General features: G+C 34.5%; 1 protein-coding gene across 7 annotated transcripts in view; it reads left to right on the top strand.

Annotated features, from left to right (window-relative positions):
- Positions 1-22,636, top strand: part of SYT14 (synaptotagmin 14) — an 88,465-nt gene that overhangs the window by 30,675 nt on the left and 35,154 nt on the right. For 5 of the 7 annotated variants that reach the window (XM_083829410.1, XM_083829411.1, XM_083829412.1 and 2 more), the window contains one exon: positions 1,599-1,817. The exons of the other annotated variants lie outside the window; for them this stretch is intronic. In XM_083829410.1, the coding sequence (XP_083685536.1) occupies positions 1,599-1,817 (219 nt within the window). The remainder of the gene's footprint in view (positions 1-1,598; positions 1,818-22,636) is intronic. 7 annotated transcript variants of the gene reach the window in all.

A 22,636-nucleotide genomic window follows, 5' to 3' on the forward strand; every position in this document is an offset into this window, starting at 1 on the left:
GAATCACAGAATCATTCACGTTGGAAAAGCCCTCCAAGATCATCTGGCCCTACCATTCCCCTACCACCACTATCATCCACTAAATGATGTCCCTAAGCACCACGTCCAACCTCTCCTTGAACACCCCCAGGGACGGTGACTCCACCACCTCCCTGGGCAACCCGTCCCAATGCCTGACTGCTCTTTCTGAGAAGAAATGTCTCCTCATTTCCAACCCGAACCTCCCCTGGTACAACTTGAGGCCATTCCCTCTAGTCCTGTCACTAGTTACCTGGGAGAAGAGGCCGACCCCCAGCTCCCCACAGCTTCCTTTCAGGTAGCTGCAGAGAGCAATGAGGTCTCCCCTGGGCCTTCTCTTCTCCAGACCAAACAACCCCAGCTCCCTCAGCCGCTCCTCACAGGACTTGTGCTCCAGGCCCTTCACCAACTTCGTAGCCCTTCTCTGGACACGCTCCAGGACCTCGATGTCCTCCTTGTACTGAGAGGCCCAAATGCAGAACTAGAGCTAGGCCAGGGACTAGGATGAGGGCATGAAAGGGAGAAGAGGCTCAGCTAGTCTGGGTCACGTGTTAGACAATGTTCACTAGCAGAATAAAGAGCGTAACAACAGCGTTATGGGCATCTTGGAGTTCTGCTTTCAGTAGGCAAATTATATACTGTAGGCTTTCTCACGGAGAGTAGTGGTAATGCTGACCTTTATTAAGTTTACGTGAACTCATTTAATGCCTGTTAGAATATGAGATCTACAAAACATCTGCATAGCATATTAAATATGGATGGAAGCCATGTTTGGAAAAGGGAGGGGGAAACTTTCCTTTTACAGAAGTAAAAATGCAGCTGATTCTTTGACTTGTGGGGGAAGTCATACTTGAGAGATTAGTTGGATCAAGTTGGCCACGGGAGTGGGCATTGCAGAGGAACTGGAATAAGAGAGTTAACTAGTTAGGTTGTTCTGTGCACCTTTGGCTGTTGCCAGGTGTCTGTAATGAGAATCTGCATTAATTTGAGTTATTGAACAAGGGGCTGTTTATTCTAAATTAAACAAAATTCTGCATGTAAACATCCATTACTGACATTTTTCCATTTGTTGCTGTGAGCTTAAGCACTACTAACACAAATATCCTAAAATGATTTTGTCGTAGGCTTGTTCTTATAAGTCAGGTTAATTTCTTTATTTTGCATGCTTGCAGCAAAAATCAGTTGGAAGTGGAGCATCAGGAGTTGCCTTTTTGTGACATGTTAGGTATCCAAGTGTGATAGTGAAGCAGCGTTGACTTTACTTCACATAAAATACTTCGAGCATTTTCTTCCTTAATGAAGCGTTTCAAGAACTTCAGTGTGTGCTGCTTACAAAGATGGATCGATTCTCTATTGAATAAGTTTTAGAATGTTTTGGGGGCTTAACCATCTTTCAGTTTTTGTCCAAAATAAAATTAGCTCTCAAATAACAAAATCACAATAACAGAAAGATGGTATTTAAAAATATTACAGAAATTGTAGTTGAAGTAGTTTAAATATCTTCAGTGATAACCTCTTATGGTTATTTTCTTGTATTCTATTTTGAGCTGTAGTCGATTTGCTTTATTTTATTCAAACAGACAACTCTTATATGAGTAAAGATCAGCATGGTTCATCATCTGAGAGTGAAGATGAAGCACTGGGTAAATATCATGAGGCCTTGTCTAGAACCCAGAGTTCCAGGCTGCCAGTGGTGGATGGCAGACAGCAAAAAAACTATGTATGGGAAACCAGACAAAAATATAGTCCCCTGTCTGCAGAGTATGATGGATACAGTAGTGAAGCCTCAATAGATGAAGGTAAGATTGATTTAAAAGCATTCCTTTTATTCCAAATTTCAGAGTTATGTTGTGGATAAGTAAGTTGTAGACAGCAATAGCTTGACTTGCAAATAATCAATGTCAGCAAGAAATATCCAGATATCTTTTATATGTGTGCATGCTCCAAAAAAATTGGCACGGAATTGTTTGCGTGTTCTTCCAGAAATGCTGCAAATGATATAATACCTTGTTATATTAAATTCCATACAGTTTTATCATTACTCATTTCATTCTTTGTGGAATTTACCTTAAACTGTTTTGATTTAGGAGGGAAATGTGGCAACGTTTGATGAATTCAGTGGTATTGGAAATGCAAATAAAACCCGTTATGCCTTTATTGATAACCTGTCATAACAGCAAAGTAAATGGAATCAGTTATTGGTTCTCAGTGCATATGGTTGTTGCAGTTTGCGTTACTAGAATGTTCTGCACTTTCTCTTTTGGAATCAGAAAAAGAAATTATTAGATTAATCTGAACTTTCCATGGAGGTAAAAGTTGGATGTAAACAATGGGATGATTTCCTTTTGTGGTATATATCTTGATTTTGACTAAGGGTGACAGCAGCTGCCTGATGTAGAGGCTAAGAATTCTGCAATCAATATTTCATCAATATGCTTTTTGTGCTTGAAAATAGCTGCATGTGAGAACCGTATCTGTAGTCATTTTTCCGACATGAAAAATGAGCTCAATTGAAGTTATGTAAAAGTCAGGTTCTAATATAGATGCTGTATTACAGTAAGATATTTGTTGGATGCGTTTTAATATATTGAAGTGCAGGGTTTTTTTTGATACTGGATTTTTCTAATAAGCATTGGACACCTGTAATTAAAATATGTCTATACTTAAATGTTGTATATGGTCCAGAAGAGCTAGAAAATTTTAGTCTTTCTGTTATGTGATGTAATTCAATTATATGAAAGTCTGCTTGTCACTACAATTTGAAATTAGTGCATGCGTCCTGTGGTAAGACACAAAGGACGTGGAAGTAAGTTGCAGAGTAAGAGGAGTATTTTCTGATCATGAGAATTTTCAGTTCTGTCCTTTGTTGTTAATCAGAAGGAAGGCTGGGAGATGAGTTCTAGCAAACAGGGAAGGAGACACGAAAAGAGGTCAGGTGGTAATAAGGTCATGTGGACAACAACAAGGAGGGGATAGTAAACATAACCAAAGTATCCTGTGGGGTGTGTGTTTATATATTTATACACATATATGTATGTATATATGCATATACACACTGAACTTTATCAACAGCATTGTTGGGGGGGAATAAGATAAGATACTACGACTGATGACACTGTTCGGATGGAATGTTGATGTATATTAACAGGAAATGGAAAACTGAATTGTATTTCTAAAATTCTATAAGAACACTACTTCTAGATACCCAGAATAATGTATTTGTCTCTTTTCAAACTGTTGAGGCCACTTTTTGAAATAGTCATGGAATGATTCATATTGGAAGGAACACATGACGTTCCTTTTTCTATTTCACAGTTGTTCAGATTTTTGATCTTAGTTCATCTTTTCAGTGAAGAGTTCTCAGTTCATCTGAGCATTTCACTTTGGCCCTGTAAGTGTTAAGCTTCAATGTCATTATTTTAGCTTGTATCTACCTTTTGTTTCTTTAATAATTGTCTTTTGTCATCCTATCACATAGTCAAAATTCATACTAGCTGACTTTAATGCTCTTCTGAGGATTGAGAACTTCAGTATTGAAATCTTTATCATGGTTAAAATGCAAGACAAAAGAACCCTGTTGGCAAGTCTAAGCATTGCAGCAGGAAAGTAATGCTTGTGTCCCCCCCTCCTTTTTTTTTTTTTTCCTTAATTCTCTTGCTAAAGATAGCTGTCACCAGCTGCTATCCTTTCTCAACACTTCTTCCATTCAGGAAGCTGGCTGGATGTAAAACTCGTTTTTATATATGCACACACACACACATGCTCTAAAATTAGTATGTAAATTGAATTTATTATAATGAAAGAACACTCAGAGTTTGGGAGGGGAAAAAAAGCAAAAGCTATCAAAACATTCTAACTTAGAAAACTGTACGTTTTTAACCACATACTTCTACTTGCAAAAAGCTTTAGTGCTGTCAGTGTTCTGCTTTTGCTGCTGCTTGTGAGAGCATTCCAGCATTTTACAAGTGGAGAATCAGCATGGTTGTTTATTTGATAACCTGCAATCATTCCATGCTTGCAAAAAGTCATGCAAAGTAGCTTTCAAATGCTTGCAAGTTAGACTGATTTTAACTATTTTTTTAATCAATTGATCTCAAACAAGTATATTCAATTGTATTAAAAATATTTTTTATGGAATTGGACATGGCAACAAAATAGCCTAGTATTTTACACTTTTTTGTGTCCTGAAGGTGGCACACTAGAGTAGTTAGTGTTAGTAATTTTTTGTTGTTCTTCATATTGAACAAGAATCTTTGCACAATGTAAAAAATGTGTTTGACCAGAGAAGCACCCAGAGTATGCCTCATTATATTATGCTCATTACAAAGGGAAAGATGCTCAACCAAGAACTTTGATAAAAAGAGAAGGTGGAAACCTCATATGAAAGTCTGCAGTCAAAAGTTGAGAGAGAGAGACTGGCCAACACTACCAAACAGTTCATATGTTTTCAGAGCAATGATTTACTGAACAGGTGAGGTTAAAAATCATCTGTTGCAAGTGGGATAGCATCAACATTCTTGATGTTTCAGTTTAATTTTTAAAATTTCAAAGCTTTACTGTTCCTTAAGGTTGTGGCATACTTATATAAGAGACCTAATGCCATGGGAACCCTGAAACTTGTTGTAAAATAATTGGTTTATATGATATTGACTTATTTTTATAAGAAGTTTAAAGGCAAAAGATAGAACTGTGTCTTGATTCTCTGTAATGGAAGGGGAGCAAGCAGTGTTTTCCTATGTACATTGTTAAACGTGAGAAACAATTGTCAATATATTTGGTGTCTGTATTCTTCTGTTTCCTCATATGTATGTTATTGTTTCTACTTCTGAGAAGTAAACATTTCAGCAGCACTTCCAGCCTAAGGCACCAATCAATCCATACGTTGACCAGGGATTGATAGTATTGCAGTGCAGTGATGAGAAGAGAGAACTCATTTTTGTCTCATCTCTGTTTTCCTCCTGCTCATTTCTGGTAAATCAGCCTCTGATGATATCATTAAAAATTCCATCAGAGGTAGAGTAATGAGTGATGAAAATGGGATGTTTCATTTTCAGAAAAACCTGTGTTACTTTGTCTTAGAGCAGTTAATCTCTATCACATGTTGTATCTTGTGACAGAGCGCTGTGTGTTTTCAAAGGAGTCAATAAATGGTTTTCCTAATAAGTATTTAGTCTGCACTACACTTTAATCTTCACTTTTAAAATTTGTTTGTTTAGACATGTCTGCACTTAACATTGCACAAAAATTCCGCAAGAGACAAAAATATAGTCTTGTCTGTATTAATACATCTTGTAAACTTTGCGCTGCTAAAAACATGTGTGATATATTGTTTGCTTTACCACAATCACCAAAATGTCTGATCATATTATTTTAAAAACCACTTATTATCAATTACTGAATTACATAGATTTTCTGTCGGCCTGTCTCTAAAAATGTCTTATTCTGAAGTCTGAAAATGTGTGGCATGTTTTCACAACATTCTTTTCTCCTCTAGATGGCCATATTAATCTTCCTTTTCAGTATATTTATGTAGAACTGACATAGAATTTTGTATAATGTTTTTAATCATTAAATGAGGAAAACAAGATATTTTATGTTTTTTTTGGGTATATTTTGACGATGGAAGGTTCTAGTTACTCTTTTGTTTGTTCTATGAAATTTAGTTTTTAAAATTTTGATTCACAGATACCGGCTCATGGACAGATTCTGACCTACTTCATATATTTATATAGTGCATTGGGTGCATTTAGATTCTGATGAGTTTTAATATATATTTTAAATGAAAAAAAAAAGTGCTTAGATGCAAGCATTTCTGCAAGCTCCAAGCTTTTGAAAATACTTTTTTTTTTCGCCCAGTGAGCTCCTCGCAGACAGACTTGATTCTAGAGTATCTCTAAAAGAAAATCTATTTCATTAGAAAATCAAGTTGATGAGAAGTAGAAGTAAAATAGTACAAAATGGCAATGTAAATGGTTCAGAAGATGCTTGACTATTGTACAAATGACTCAAAACTATTAATCATGGAAAAGAGAGAAACCTGTATAATTACAATATTTCTTGGTAACTATATGTACACTAAATCCAGTCTTTGTGCTTAGGCCCAGATTCCTAGGGTCAGCTCAGTCTGAAACCTTATTTCTCTCAAATATTCTTTGTGTTCTTTGCCTTATTATCCAATAAAGTATGGATACTTACTTGAAGTGACCTTTTCTCCTTTTTCTTGATACATATCCTGATATAACTTCCCTTTCATTTTTGGCAACATGCATCCTATTTTTTATTCCCTGCCCTTTTAAATGCTGTTATTATCATGTTGAGTAGGTAGTATAGGATTAGTGTAGGCTGTGGTATTACACATTAGTTTCAGAAAGTGAACAAAAATAGGAAGGAAAAAAAAGCCTAAATAACGCAGTAAGATATTTCTGCTAACCAGGAGACTATTGTGAAGTGGTGATCTAAATAAGAAAGTGCATTTGTTTACAGACTTTACATTTAAAGCTGACATTATTCTTTTGCATTTTGGTAAGTGAAGTATTTTTAAGTATCTGTATTGGTTGTGATCTTAAATGGGCCCCACTTTCTTAATAATTTCAATTTCCAAAACATTTACAGTATATTAATTTAGCCTCTTCATCTCCAAAGCAGTGGCTACTTCATGAACTTTAAAAGCTCAACCTCATACAGGCAAGTTGTTGTGTCTTTGTCTCTGAAAGCTTCATAGGCAAATACAATATATCTTCTTTAATGAAGCAGTCTAAATTCTGGAAAGTGGAGGTTCTTAAGCTTAAGTGTTAGGGTAAATGTATTGAAATCAGTGTTTTGCAGGCAAATGTCAAAAGCTGTAGGTTCTTCTTTGCTTTTGCAATCAGGATTCTCTGAATCTCTTATCAGAAATGAAAGGGAGAAGAGGGGGAGAAAAGATTCTGTTTTTTTTGTAGTTAGTTTATGCTGTTCTTAAAGCATGTCTTGCTCTTTAACAGCTGTGCAAAATTCCAGACGTTAGCAAGCAAATCAAGGAAACTGATCCCAATTCTGGAGTAAGTGGCATCATACTGGAAAAAGTAGAAAACTTACTTAGCATACTCAAATATGCTTTATTTATGATTACTAGCTTGGTACGGCCACAGGTTCCGTCTCCAACCTGTTTTAAAGTCTTTTTCTAACATCTCAATTGGTAAAGCCCTGCGGCTGAAGACATGTTTGTTCAGAGGCTCTATTTCTGAGATTGGCCCAAGTGTCTTACATTTCACAAGGTTTTTTGGAAACATATGGAAGCACTAAAAGACTGCAGTGAGAAAACATAAGTTCTCTTAAATGAGAATCTGCTGCACTAGCAGGCATATGCTACTGGATTTTGTCCATCTTTTCCATATTGTGAAGGTAGAATATGATGTTATTTTTGTAGTTTATCTTCTCCACTTTTATTCTTCTCTAGGCTTTCGGCACTTTATGTTGATATGTCTGTTGGACATATGTTTGCCTTGCTCCTCAGTGTCAATCTTTGCACGTGAAGGCGACTGTTCTTCTGGAATGTCTTGGATCTGATTCTTTTTGCAGCTTTTTGCCTTTTCTTTCTCTCTTGTTAGTTTTCATTTATCGGGAAAAGTGTCTTCACTGCACAACTTGAGTGTATAGAGTGATTTTATGTCAGTATCTTCCCAACATAACCAAAAGCTCTTTCACAAGCACCTCAAAATTGGTATACAGATGAATCTCCCCATTTTGTTAAAGCCCTTCCTCAGACTTGTCAAGCAAAGGTGAAAGCCACTGTACAGGCTGAGAGAGGAAGAATGGATCCCTCAGTGAATCCCCTGATAATCACATGGTTTCCAGTTTAGCTTCTGTCATTGTTCCTTACATATAAGCAGATCTATTTTCAAGCCAAGTCTGAATGACGACTTACTGTTGGAAAATTGTGGAGTGAGTGCCACAGTATAGTTGTATCATGTTAAGTAAAATATAGCCATAAAGTTCTCTCAAAATTGGCCTATCTGTATGTTTCAGACGCAAAGAATTACAGGCCAAGAAGATGTTTTTGGTGGAATAAGAACTTTGAACTAGTATTGAGACTAGAAGAGTGAAACTTAGTTGAATAATTTGTCATGTTGTGATGTTAACTTAAATGGTCACTCCTCTTTTTTTTTCCTCCACGTGCTTTAAAGGAATAAATATAACGGAAAGAATATTTAGGACAAAGATGAACACACATTTTTCTCTGTGTCTTTATCAGATTATCTGTGAAATTGCTTTTGTGTAGTATCTGTTGGAAGAAAATATTCTTTTTGCTCTGTGGCTTTGGGTAGACACAGTGCTTCAAACAGTACATTCATCAAGATACTTTTGAAAGGGTCTTATGTAACTACACTTAAAAAGTCATGGGTAATCTTCAGAGCAGTAATTCCCAAATGTTTCAGAGTTTTGGGGACTGAGTCACATTACAGCTATGAGGAATTCTACTACTCATACTCATGTACCTTAGCTGATAGTATACTTGTATACTATTAGTTTTTATGATTCTTGATGCACTTCTTACAGATTTTTGGGAACAAAAAGGTGTTTTGTTTTTTTATTATTATACCATTTCTTTATTTGATCTAGCTTACTTGTGCTTCTGGTTTTTATTACATGGATATCTACTCTTGAAAATATTTATCTTAGGAATAATTTGAAATTGTTATGTAGTACAGTCGAAAGGGCAATGTTGCAATGCTAATGATACGAAAATTCTGGTCTCTGATTATTGTGTATCTGCCTCCTGTGCATTGGTAAATCAAAATGAGTCTTCATTGGCTTCAATGCCCTTACAAGAGAATTTCATGTGGTTTTTAAGCCTTGGGGAGTGTGGCAGTTCAATCCATATCTGTAACAAGCGCTATATAGAGCTTGCTATAGTAATCTGTATCCATGTTTTAGGGGCAGTTTTGTGTAGTGCATGATACTTTTGAAATTCAAGGATCTACAGAGAATTGTCCAGGAAAACTTCATTCGCCGTGCTTTCTATTTCGTTTCTCTTATATTGTGGTTTTTTTTTTTAAGAGTTTTGAAGTAGCTTCCTAGTGCATTATGACAGTCCTCTATTATTCTTCTATAATAGTGGAAGACAGTCAATTCTGTTAAGTGTTTGAAATTATGATGCCTGTTTCTGAAAAGATATAGTGAACTGAGCATTGCGAAGACTAAAGTTATTTAAAGATTAACTTTTGCTCTGCTTTTTCTTCGGTTTTATGGAATTTATATACTTTTTGTTTCCCAAGAAAATATTACTCTTTGTGTTTTGAAAGGTTCCCGATAGTAAAGAAATATTATTCACTTATTAGAATATGATCATGTTGTGGTTATGGTTCTTTAACCACATGAATGGCAGATAAGCATGTTGTTTACAAACAGAGTCAAGAGATATAGAATGGATGGAGTCCATAAATAGAGATAGGAAATACATGTGTAATTCAATATTTTTCTTGTAATTTTCTTGGGGAATATTATGGAGCTGTTGAGGTAAATAGGGGAGGTAAGTGCAAAGGAGATTCAGGGATGAATTTACATACAGTTTGGAAGAGAAAAGAGTTACACTGAGAAATTTAAGTTGAAAAGTCATATAGATGACATCCAAGTTGTGCACATTAAGTATTTTGTCAACCAAACGAAACACAAAGGATAGCTCAATAGAATTAATTTTAATAATTCTGAAATCATGGATTTACTGTGTGATTAACAGTAGAGATGCTGGAAAAAGATATTAAAGCATGCATGTCATCTACTGCTGAGAGAAGAAAATAGTAATAAAAATCAGTCAATGATGATGATAAGATTTTCAACATGAAAATTCCTTTTCCACCTAGATCAACTCTAAAAGGGGGTAAAAACCAACCAAACAACCAAACAAAAACACAATAACAACAACGAAAAACAACTGCCCTCCAGTGGAAAAGGACTTTTTTCTGATGTGTGCAAGTGAGAAAAGCAATCTCACAAAATAGGTTCCTCCTGCCAGCATTTTGAAGTCTTTGAAGAAATACCCTTTGCAGTGATATGAAGGCTTTGAAGAAAGTCACCCTTAGCAATGTGATGTCTCTGAAGTGATGTAAATCATACATTAATAATTACAGGAAAGTTTCTATTTTATTTTAAACTTACTATTTTAATAAGTTGCTGATCTGTTTGCATCTGGGATTCATGAAAGGACTGAGATCAGTCATTAAGTGGGAAAAGATTACATATATAGTTGTGGCTGAAATAATTCTTTGTGGCATTTTATTTGACACAGGTGTTCCACGTTAGTAGAATGATTGGTCATATAGACGCAAGAGGTAGTACTATCAGCAAGAAAGATCACTTCTGCAGTGAACCTTGCACTTTTGCTAATCTGAGAGCTCACATTGAAAATTTGGCATTTCTTTTACTAAGCTTCTGGGTATGGGCATTTTGTTCCCTGAAATTAAGGTAATATCTAGTGATAGAGGGAACCAGTTTCTTTTCCCCTCAGTTAAAGAGTAGTTATCATTAGGACTGTGTGTTTGTTTGTTTGTTTGTTTTTAAATAATCCAGTCTTATCAAAAGAAGAACATGTTGATTTTGTAATTGAACTCTTTGTTTTGTCGTCTGTTCGGAGTAGATCATTTTCCTTATGCACATATGTATTAATTTCATAGGTGTATGCTCTAACTATATCATAAGTATTCCCTTGGAATTATTCCATGACTATTTTGTCTATGTAAAAGATGAACCATTTTTGTCTAGTAATATGTATTTTATTGTTAGGATATAATTTATTTAAAGGTGTTTTTATTAACTCTAACTTCCCTGAAAGACTTTTTTTCATAGCTACTTTAATTGCATATATTGTTTACTGGGACTTTAATGCATCTGAGTAGATGGCATGTGGTGGCAAAAATCTGCCCTCTTTTTTATTTTTCCCCTTGTTGAGATAAGCTCTCTTGTTAAAGTAAGTGCTATTTACAACATTTTTGTGATGTAGAATTACCCTAACTTTTAGGACTTGTTGGGTTATTCTCCTTGGGGAAAAGGATGAGGATTTTATATCACGCAGTGTGAAAGTCCCATCCTGTACTGTCCGTTTTGTGTCCCCTGTCATTTCTTCTTTTTTTCCTCCAGTTACTTTTCATCTGGTTTATTCGGGAGTAACCTGGAAATAGATCCTTAGCCAGTATAACAGCCATGCTTCTGGTCATTTCAGCGTGTTTGAAGGTTATCCGCTGTGATGGTATGAATCACGGTCTCATGGAAACACATGGGAATACTCGAAGGCAAAATTATTTTATTACTGAAATTCTGATTCTGGTCCTTAGAGAGAAACTAGCAGACATGCTTAGCTGGGTATAGGATTTCCAGTGTGGAATCGCCTATGCCCAATTCAATTAAAGCTTGATCTGTAAATTTGTAAATAGGAAATCCTGCTGTGTTCACCTTCTGTGCCATTTAGTATTCTGCTACCATTTGTTTTTACATATACATTTGTACATTTTTTTAAAGAAATATATATAATAATTACCCTCCTCTTTGTTTTTAACCTTCGTGCTGTCTTATTGAAAGTTCTAAATTTTGTCCTTAAAAATGTTTCTTAAAAGGTGTTATCCTGATTTTCTACTTGTTTCAATTTTTAAAGTGGATTTATGACATCCCTCTGCAAATATATCAATTTGTCAGATAAAGGTTAAAAATTAGATACATTTTATTCATGTTAAAGTCACACCCAGCTTATTTAAAAGCAGCTTTGACTTAGAGTTGCAAGCCTGAGGATATTGATTTGAATTATGCATGACTGTCTGGTATGCAGTTCCATTAGCCTGCTGGGTGGATAATGTAAACATGTTCAGAATTTTAAGTATCCTATATGAGCGGCAGGTTAAAAATAGAGCTGATAAGAGCATGTGTATTTGGAAAATCCAAATCTTGGAGAATAAAACTACAAAATGTTCGTCTCTTCCAGAAGATGACTTCAGGTGTGGTTTTCTTTCCTTTGAAAATGCTCAGCCCAGGCAAATATCGCTTACATATGTGACTCGAACAGGTGACATGGTTGCTGTTGTTTACTGCAAAGAGCTGATGTTTGTACCAGAAAACATGATGATAACCGAAAGGTCAGGGCTAACCGTACATCTTTGGGCAAAAAAAGAGGGACAGCCTCTGTTCTTGTTTAAATTGCTCAAGATTAATGCTAGTAATTAGACTCATTTCTTCTTATATTCAGGGAATCTTTTACTTGAATTTGCTCAAACTCGTGTGGCTTCCAGTATTTTGTAGTTCCTGTTTTTGTTATATCTACTTGGTTTTCCTTGTATTTCAGCAATCTGTAGTTTGGTAGTACGTGCAGTGACTTCTGTAACTTTATTTTGAAATCCTCAGCACTAAAAACACTATTTTAATGAATTTTCAAACAGCTAGTATATTTCAGATTTTTTTCAAGGTTCCTGTGAGTTTTAATAGAACAAAAGACAACTCTGAAATGAAAAATACAGTGCCATCTAAGTTATATTTTATTAACATCTATTATACTTTGAAGTGTTTGTATTGTATTTGTGTTGTAAATGTGGCATCTGTGGCAATCTGAGTAGAAATAAAAAAAATCTACAAATATGTTGTACTTATTTTAAAGTGATGGATACAAAACAAAACTAGTCTATTTTTTTATATTAATTTACAACTACATTTTCAAAATTATTTTGCTTGAAATACTTCATACATGGTTATGTTAAATTCTGCATGTAATGCCAGAATGGAACCATTTTTAGATCATAATGAGAATAATGAGAGAGAATAATGATGTATTTTCCACAAACTTTAGAGTGCTTATTTGCTTACTTCCTAGTATAGAAATAATCACATGAAAATTGTCAAGTAAATGTGTTGCTGAAAAGCTCTTCTTGAAGATGAAGTTGATTGTTCTGCCCTGAGATCTCTTCCTGTCACATTTAGAATCACGTGTTGTTGGTCCACACAAAATTCAGTCAATAGGTAGGTGACTCTTGAGTAGATCTGGTGAAGTTTGAAAAGACAGTTTGAGTTGGTGGTCATTTTCTGAGAAATGGAGAAATAACTCAGCTGTTAAGGGACTAATGTCTAACGCTGTCCATCAGAGAAACTTATCATCGTGTTTCATGATGGCTGTTATCAGAGCAAAATTCCTTTCCCTGGCAATGAGAGACACTGCTCTGAATCATCTGCTTTTATCTGGTGCTGTTTCCTACCTGTTGACCAGAAAAAAAAAAAAAAAAAAAAGGCTTTAAAAGAACAACATCTTTGCTAATAAAAACTTCAGTTGTCCTTAGTGTTAAGGGCAATCTCATGGCCTCAAAGATGCAGGAAACAGCAGTGGCTACTTCTTGAAATCTTTGAGGTTCACTTAAGGAAGAGCTTAACCTTTTTTTACGAAGGATGGTAACTGTGTTAGTCTCGTTATTTCTTAAAAGAAAAGTAGCAGTTTGCACTATATTTGCCTGAGGAGGAACGGATGATCTTTTTTGTGATTTTGTGCACAATGCATATAACCCAGGAGAGTATTATAAACAGACAAAATGATAAGCAGGAGTAGAGGTGAGTGCGATGGCAGGAGAACAGAGCCATTGTGCAAATACCACTGCTGTTCCAGAAGCTTTTTTGTTTTGTTTTTAGAAGAGGTTCCAACATTAAACTAACGATTTAATAATATTTTGATAATACAGATGACTTGTCATCAATGCCAAAGTAGCAGTCAACTTTAAGTTCCTTTTCATTGTACACTAGCTCTAAATTATTTTTAAAATATTTTTTTCGGGGAAAAAAAAAAAAAGTGAGGCTTAATTATGGTTGTGTTCACAGTAAAAGCATTGTGGAAATGTTTTTCATCCCCAAATGGAAGTAACATGACCTGAGAAAGTTCAAAGTCAAATTTAAAAGTTAAAAGAAATGAATCTTATGACGTCCAGCCAAACATGAGGATAACGTACAGTGATACTGTTAAAAAAAAATGAAAATGTGCAATATGTCTTAAGTATATATCTGTTTGTGGAAAACAAATGTATCAGAATGATACAGTTAATTCATAATGCTAGTAGAAACGAGTGTCTGTGTCTTTTATACTTCAGTGTCTCTAGCTCAGATACTATGCTTTGAAATCTGTGGATTTTAAAGCAAGGCTGAGCTTATGGATATGAACAAGTCAGGTAAGTTTTTGTGGAGTATTTTGCTCTAATACTTAGAGAAGTTTAGATAACTGAGAAAAAAAGGACAAGAGGAGCATTGTGCTTATCCCTTCTATGGCTCTCAAATACTCATCTGCCTTTTTGGCACTTACATGTAGCCATTGTCTTACCATAAACGGAGTCAGAGCTGAGTGATGGTTCTGAATGTGTTTATATTGATTTCATATTACGATATTTTTCCCTTCTGGATATTCCCTTTTATTTCTCATATATTCATTCAGATTATGTTAGTGTCAGCACTTTGGTTTTGAATCCATTGTTAATTTTGCTGTCTGAGTGGAGAGGATCTTTTGTTTTTAAGAACAGGTCAGAGTAGGGAAATAAAATGGGAAAATCAGTTTACTAACTGCCCTCTTCTTCGCTGATTAGTACAAATTATTCACAGCTTGTTGGAATGCAATTTACATTTGAAAATGCCCATAATAAATTGGTTTAAAGAGGCCTAACAATTTCTATTTAAGGGAGTTTTATTTACTCAAGTTTGTGCATAATCTCGGAGTTGAATACAATGTTTCTGCAACTCTTTTATGAAATGCTTGCTGAGATTTGCTACGTTTTACATCTTCAGTGGATCTGTTGATCTAGAAACACTTAAACTCTGTCAACTCAAGAAAGCAAACTCAGAAGTATTCTGTGTACTTCTGTTTTCATTTTATTGCTGTTTCAGAATTGATCAGACTAAATTGTTTGATGTCTGCATCTTTTCATTTTGCTTTCCTTGTGATAGAAAAGAACCTGCTTGTTTCTTTCGTTACAAGTGCTGTTTATGGTATACCTCAATTCTTTGGGGGGGGGGGGGGGGGGGGGGGGGGATACTTCCAAGAGGTTTGGTATTCATCCTGTATAGATGGCTCAGATTCCTACTGTGTCAGTTTTCTGGTGTTTGATAAGGCACACAAAGCAGTTGTGGGAGAAAGCGTATCACTTGTATCCATGGTAACTCGAAAGATACTTTGGAACTCAAAGGGATCGAATAAGCCAGAGTAATAGGTCTCATTATAAGGGCAAAATACATAAAAGGTTCATGCATATGCTTTTAATTAGTTGCCAAAAATAGCTAGAATCAGAGATGATGCAATGGAACAATAGTTCTTAGTGCTAGAAATGGGCAACATGTGGAATCTAAAGATGTGCTCAACTGAAAGGCTTTTATCTTACCATCTTATGGGCATTCAGACCATGAATACCAATGGATTTGCTATGGTTTCTTAATCATGCTTAGGACATGAGAGTGCACACTGATAAAAAGCTCGTGTAGGTCTCCTATGACCACAAGTTTTAGAAGTTCCATAGTGATGTTCATTCACATGGCAGTGATGCAGCTTCTTATAAATAGCACATGCAAAGCAAAAGGATTCTGTAATATTTTACAAGTGCACTGCTGGAAAAATAAACACAAGTGCTTCTATGTGGGAGTAATAAAAGATAAATATTGAAAATGCAGATTAGTTTGAGATTGAAGTTCCAGTATATTCCAGAATAAGTCACTTTAGTTTTAAAATAGGGAGGTAAGCACTGGGGGAAAAGTGTGAAAATGTAATGTAAAACTTGAATAGATGCAGTAGAATTGAATTGTGGAGCACCAAAATAGAACGATGTACGGGGTACAAGGTATAGGATATTTGAATAACCATTTTAATAGAAATATTTTAATACATTGAATAATTTTAAAGTTTTCTATCTGAACAGCAGTGTTTGTAAGGAATCCATCTTGTATTGCAGTGCAATTCTCCACATTATTTCCTCTGTTGCTATAGAAACTAATTCTAGTGCAGCTGTGATCGCTTATCAAAATTCTAATGTTTCAATACCAATTTCTTATTTTGAGTTATTTAAATAGCCTTGTCTTACTTTGAATCAAACTGCATATTTCATCACTACCGAATTGTTGACTGGTCAAAATGTTAATGCAAAGTGATAGCAAATACTGGTTTTTTTCCTCTTTCTGCCATCTAAGCTATCATACTTATTGTTAAAGTTTGAATAGTGAGCAAATTGAGGCTTTTTCACTTGATAAATTATAAAGGTCAATATTTGCTTTCTGACATTGGCATTTTGTTATGGATATTACTTCCTCAGTGTAATCTTAATTATATTTAATATTTCATAAACCTTGAATTTTTCTTGTTTCTTATATGTGGCCTTGGGGTATGTGTGTATGTATATATTTGTATTTACAAGTATGTGTTTAACAACAGTTTTATATTACTTGCAGAATTTAAATGTTGGTTGGTTGGTTTTTACCTAAAACCAGTATGTTGACATGTTCATTTTATCAAGGTAAAAATGTCAGTGATGCTGAATTGTCTAAGGCTCCTCAGCTGCAAGGTGTACTGCAGTATAACAGCACCAGATAGTAAAGTATTCTAAATCTCTTTCACTTCCCGTTTTGCTTTCTGTAGTTTTATTTTTTTATATGATGAAAGGTTATGCTGATAAGGTATTTGTATTTAAATCAGAATACAGCAGTGTAATTAGTATATCTTATATTTTTATATATATATATAGCGCTATAAGGAGCTATATGTCACTATAAATTATTAAATTACTGTATTATAGAAGTGGCTTTATAGAATTTGAGATGTCTATATTTGAGATAGTCCCGTGCTAGATAATCAGGGATGGGGATCATGTTTTTCCAATATATATTGTAGAATCAATAAATCACAGGTTGAAAAGAACCTGTGGAAGTTATCTGGTCTGATCTGGAAGAGAGCTAACTTCAAAGTTAGAACAGGCTGCTCTGGGTCTTAGCTGGTAGACCTTTTAAAGATTTCCAGGCAGTGGATAACACAGAGTCTGTGGGTAAACTCATCCGGTCTATAAACGATCTCATTCCAAAGTGTTTTTTTTTTTTCCTTACATTTAATGAGAATTTTCTTTGTTGCATTGTGTATGTACATCAGTTGCATATACCGGCTTTATATATAGTTTAGTAAAGTAGTTCAAACTATGAGTGCTGAGATTTAAAAAAGGAAAAGAAAGGGGGGAAAAAAAAAAGGTGTTCTGGTTATGAACTCTGTTAAACATCATTCTGTTGAGTATGTTTTCAGTTGTGATGTCAAGATCTAAAGACCATGTTTACACCAAATCATGAGAACGGGTATGATGGTAATAGGTCTGGAGAAATATGTTGTATGCTTTCTGATGCTGTAGCAAATCTACTGAAATCTTCCAGTAATACTTTTCAAGATAATCACTCGCTTTCTAATGAGTGTACACTAATTTCGTGTAGAGTGAAATAAATAATTTTCAATTTTGAAATTATCATACAAACATTTTGCAGCTGTAGCTGTCAGACTTTGATTGCTAATTAACTGCTGTGTATCACCTTTAAGTCTCTTATTTAACAAGCAGCTTCAAACAGCAGTTTCGGGTTAGGTATATACATTTTACTTTATTCTTTTAAGTAATATAAGAAAGTTTTATGAGAAAAAATTTTGTTGGATATGCATGTTTTTACTCAGTGTCACAGCCCGTAATAAGCTTAATATTTTAAGTATAGAACTGTGCTCACAACAACACAATTTTTCAGTTTTTTTTTCAGTTTTTTTTTTTCAGTTTTTCAGTGTTTTGGGAAATTAAAAGGTTTGAGAATAATATGCTGCACTCTGATCCTTGTTTGTTTAGCATTATTGTTTCTTTGGGTGGATGACGGGGAAGAACAATTTGTCTCCTACTGTTTGATGAGACCTTATGAGCCCTCTGTATGCAATATGCAGCTTGGCCACTGTTCTCTGACTCTCACAAGCTCACCCAAAGATTTTGTGACTTCATGGTATGGCTGAATGAAAATATCTTCACCAGCCAGGCATATATTCATCTAGTGCTGTCAGAATTCAGCAATTTACCTGTTTTGTGAATTATATGACTATGGAAACATAGCAACAGCTGCATCGTATATACGAGCCTAGTAAAGCAACTTGTCTGTGACAGTGGGAGGTCTCAGAATCACCGCAAAGAAGTGTAAAAACTCAGTTTTCAGTAGTCATGTTTCTGTATACCCTGAGAAACTAGTTTGAGGCTTTGCTGGAGTGAATGGAGCAGACTCATGTGCTCCCTGCTGCTTAATCCATGTCTTTTTTTTTTGTGCATTCTTAGTCCTTTTACTGGATGTGTGAAGGAAAGATACCTTAGTTTGAAAGCATACTCATGTTCTCTGACTTAATAATGTCTATTTCTCCTTTATTTTTCTGGACGGTTGTGCACAGAAGTGGTATTTGTGCCATTATTTCTAAGCATACTTTCTACAGGCGTGAGCATATATACAGTTCATGAGCATATATAGACAATTCTCTGCTGTTGTTAAACTATTAGGGTCTCTTGCAAACTAAGATGGTCCTTAATTTTTCTGGCACATAGCTTCTAGCAGTTTATTATTTGGTAAAGCTATAGGATCTGTTTTAAAATAAATAAATAAACAAACAACTGAGTTTTCTAGAACTGGTTTTACAGGAATATTCTAATGTACTGTAGGAAATACCGTCCATTTTTACTAAAGGATGTCACTGAGCCAATGTCAAAAAAAGAAGGGAAAAAAGTGCCTGAACAGACAGGAGAAATTGAGGTCCTTTTGAATCTCAAAATCTGAATAATTACTACTGTCTCTTCCCCATAAGTTTAAAAAAAAAAAAGATATGATATGAAATATAAATATAAAAAAATGCCTATTCTGAGAAGCCTATTACCTCTGCTGGAATGTAGCTGGCTGTGTTCTCTAGGTTGTGTAGATTTTCACCTACAAATACAAATATTTCCACCCATCAGGTATCTCTAATTTCTCTTTTATGTCTTTGCTCTGTTGATATTCCTTTTTTCTCAGATCTGAACCACTTTTTTTGCATGTCATGTGTTGTTTTATTTTCCCCTTTCCTTCACCTTCCTTTCTCTGTCATTTTTTGCTTTGTTATTTTAGGTGTTTGTAATTTTTTTTTTGTTCTTGCTTGCATCTTTTCTGTTCTTTTTTTTTTCTGCTGTTTGCTCTTTTTCTCATTTTCTTTACAGATCTACTAAATTTCTCTCCCTTTATTTCTCCTCATTCCTTTGTTGATTTACCAACAAGCCATCACTTTTTTTCTGAATCATCATGCATACCTTTTCTTTTTGCCTTTTTCTTCTTCTTCCCTTTTCTCCCACACTAATGTTGTAATTTTTTAATTTTCTTTTCCTTATTTTTCAATGCAAAGCTGATAATGGAAAGTTCTGTGGGGTTCTCTCTCTTAAGCTAGTGGCTTGGAGGTTTACCTGGTAGTGGTAAACTATTCAGGTGTATTCTTAGATTAGTAATAATTTAGAAGGCTTGAAGTAAAAATAAACAAATAAAACCCAGTAGAGATGGCTAGGGTACTAGACTTCAAAGCCTTGGTTTCAATTCCACACTTCACTGAAAGCTTTCTGTATGATTATGAGTACTTCAGAGCTAGATTCACAACAATCTTTATTGCCTGTCGTTTAAATCTGTACTTAAGTTTTCTGTCTGTAAAATGCCAAATACATTAACTTCTACTCTTTCACCACAATATTTGTAAGTATCAGCAGTTATGAGATGCCTAAATCAGCATCACATAAATATCTTAAGTGGATGGACAGAAAATTTAACACATGCTCTTCTGAAAAGGTTCATGTAGAATCATTGTAGTGCAGCTCTGTGGTAGTGACTCACTCCAGCAGAGTGTTATATCATAAAATTGCAATAAAAACAAGGCAAAGGAATTAAAGCCAGCTTTGTGTTTCTATTCTGGAAGCAGTTCTTGATGGAAAATATCTTTCCTGTTTCATTTTAACCAATCAAGGTAGCAATAAATAGAGAGCTAAAATACACGGGAGCTTTACAGAATTTTTCGTAAAGAGTTACAAAATACAGCTACTGAGGTGAAGTTATTTTTTTAAGAAACTGAAGTTTGAGTATTTTAAGCTGCAGGAAGAGTTCTCATTAAAGGTAGTACTTGCATCTTATTTAAATTCAAAGTATGAATAAATGGAATTTTGGTGATTCAGGAACACATTTAAGTGCAGTGTATACTGCTGCGTGGATCTTATTTGTGTCATTAAATTAATAACTTACAACTTGGAGGTCTTTTCTGTAATATTTGGAAAACTTTGCATTTTTTTTTGTCAAATCAAAAATGAATGTGCCTGAAATAAACCAAAAATATTAAAATGTTCAAGAACATTATATATATATAAAACACATTAATCTTGTTTACAAATCATACTTTTTTCCTCACTTGAGACCAAATACAATGAGAGACAGAACAGTACAGGAATATTAGCTGTGTGTTACAATATTTTACTGGGAGTTGATTTTGTATCTCATTGGGGTCTTTTTCACCTTTCCAGCACCTCATCCTCCTACATGACTCCTGTATTGGAGGTGTAGTAGTATTAAATGGGACTGGAACTTGAGCTGTAATTTGGTAAAAGTGGTAAATGTACACAACTGAAGTATAGCAATGACAAGAAAAGTTTTTCTGCAGTCCCCATCCAGCTGCTACAGTCCACAGATTGGTCAGAAATGGGGTTTTTCAGGGTCTTGAGGTTGTTTACAGTGGGTGGATTCTTCAGAGCTTTTTAGCTGTTAAACTTGAAATTTTCTCTCATGCATCCATAAATGCTGGAGAGAGATGGATTTGGATACATTTTCAGAGATGATGAAAGGCATTTCCTTGTCACCAAGGCACTCTTAAGATTTCAAAGCTGGTTGTCAATCTCCTTCAGCAAGTAAGACTTCCAGTGTATTTTAAAAGGAGGGGAAAAAAAAGGGAAAGTTTTATGATTTAATTTCTCTTATTCACTTATTTCACTTATTCACTTAATAAGTGGTGTTTTTTTCCATCAGTTTTGCTAATTTGGAAAAAGTTAACAGTGATCAAATGTGCAGAGTAATAGCTATTAATTTAGGACATTAGTCAACAGTTTGGTCTGAAAAGTCGTGTAAAAAGTTGGCTAAAAGGTGAAACCAACATCTGAATTGAACAGAAAATAAGCTTTTCTTTTTAGGATGCTGAATGAACATGTTACAAATATTTTACCTAAGGAAATATAATTGTGGAAGTAAAGGCAAACAATTTTATAATTTCACTTCTTAAAGGTCTCTGCTTCAAAAAAGTTTTGCAGAGTTGGACCTAAGCTCACAAAAGTGGAGTTTTTAAAACCTCCTTTTAAAAGATCCCCAAAAAAATCTTCCAGAGAGAAGTTTTGTTGATATTTGCATCAATAAAAGTCACATTTTTAACCAATAGTTTTATACGGTATTTAGATATATTTTGGACAGCTGTTCAAAAAGAACTAGGTTGAACTATTTTCTAGTCAAATTAATAAAAATACTGTATAAGTAATCTGAGAATGATACTTAAATTGTAAGGAAATGAATTCAAGAGATGCTAATATATAATTTTCATTGAAAGACGACCAAAATATTTGGGAAGGAAACAAAAGAATGTCTTTGACAGTTAGTTCACTATAATGTTTTAATAATGCATTTGTAGTTTAAATGTTCTAATTTAGGCTAATTTTGGAAAGAGAAAGCTTGGAGTTTTTCAGCAGTGTAGCAGTGTTCCATATTCTTTATAACAGAATGAATATTTCTTCTTGTCACTAGACAAGAAGAAAGGTCTTACAAATCAGAAGTGGTCTAGAAAATGCAAAAAAGTGCTTTTTTTTTTTTTTTTTTTCCAGCAACCAAAACCAAGCTGGTAGTTCTGCAGGCTCATGATGTAAACAGGCAAATTATAATAATAAATTTACTATGCAAGTATCAGTAGCGTCAATAGGTCTTAGACCTTTCTTGAGGAAGAAAATTGAAAGTATCTTAAGAACTTTTAAGTCCTTAAACACTGTTTTAATTTCCATGTGTCTGGGATCAAGCTTGTAGTATATGTAAATTTTCTAAATATTAGGAAGCAAAGGATTATTTTTCCAAAAAATTGTGTGTGATTGCTTTCTTGTTTAAAGGTGAATTGCTTAATGTAGACAGTAGTTTTACTATGAATAAAAGTCTAAAATATGGCAAATGGAAGAAGAGAGCTGATAAGAATTTTTTCACTTGCCCATAATCACTCAGAACCAATCCTATATTCCCCTTATTTCATTAAGCAAGACTTATGCCATAACTCTTTTGGAACAGAAATAGCGTAATGCTGAGATAATTTGTTTTATTGTGAAATAGTAAGGTTTTTTTCCCTCACAAATATACATGTAAGATTTTCATTTTAAGGGAAGGAGAGCCCTGAGGTTTCATTCAATATTTAATGTTTATATTTTATACTCCTCGTAATGTGGGGTAATTCAGTCAACGTAATATTTTAGATGGTAGAAAAGTTCAAACATGAAAATTCCATTTGGACTGTCTGTGCTGCATATCAGAAATCTCTAAGGGTATTTAATCATTCAGAATAAGAAAGGTTTCTTTAATTTTTAAA

This window comes from Anser anser (assembly GCF_964211835.1).
Source record: "Anser anser genome assembly, chromosome: 3".
In the NCBI taxonomy this organism is placed as follows: Eukaryota; Metazoa; Chordata; class Aves; order Anseriformes; family Anatidae; genus Anser; species Anser anser.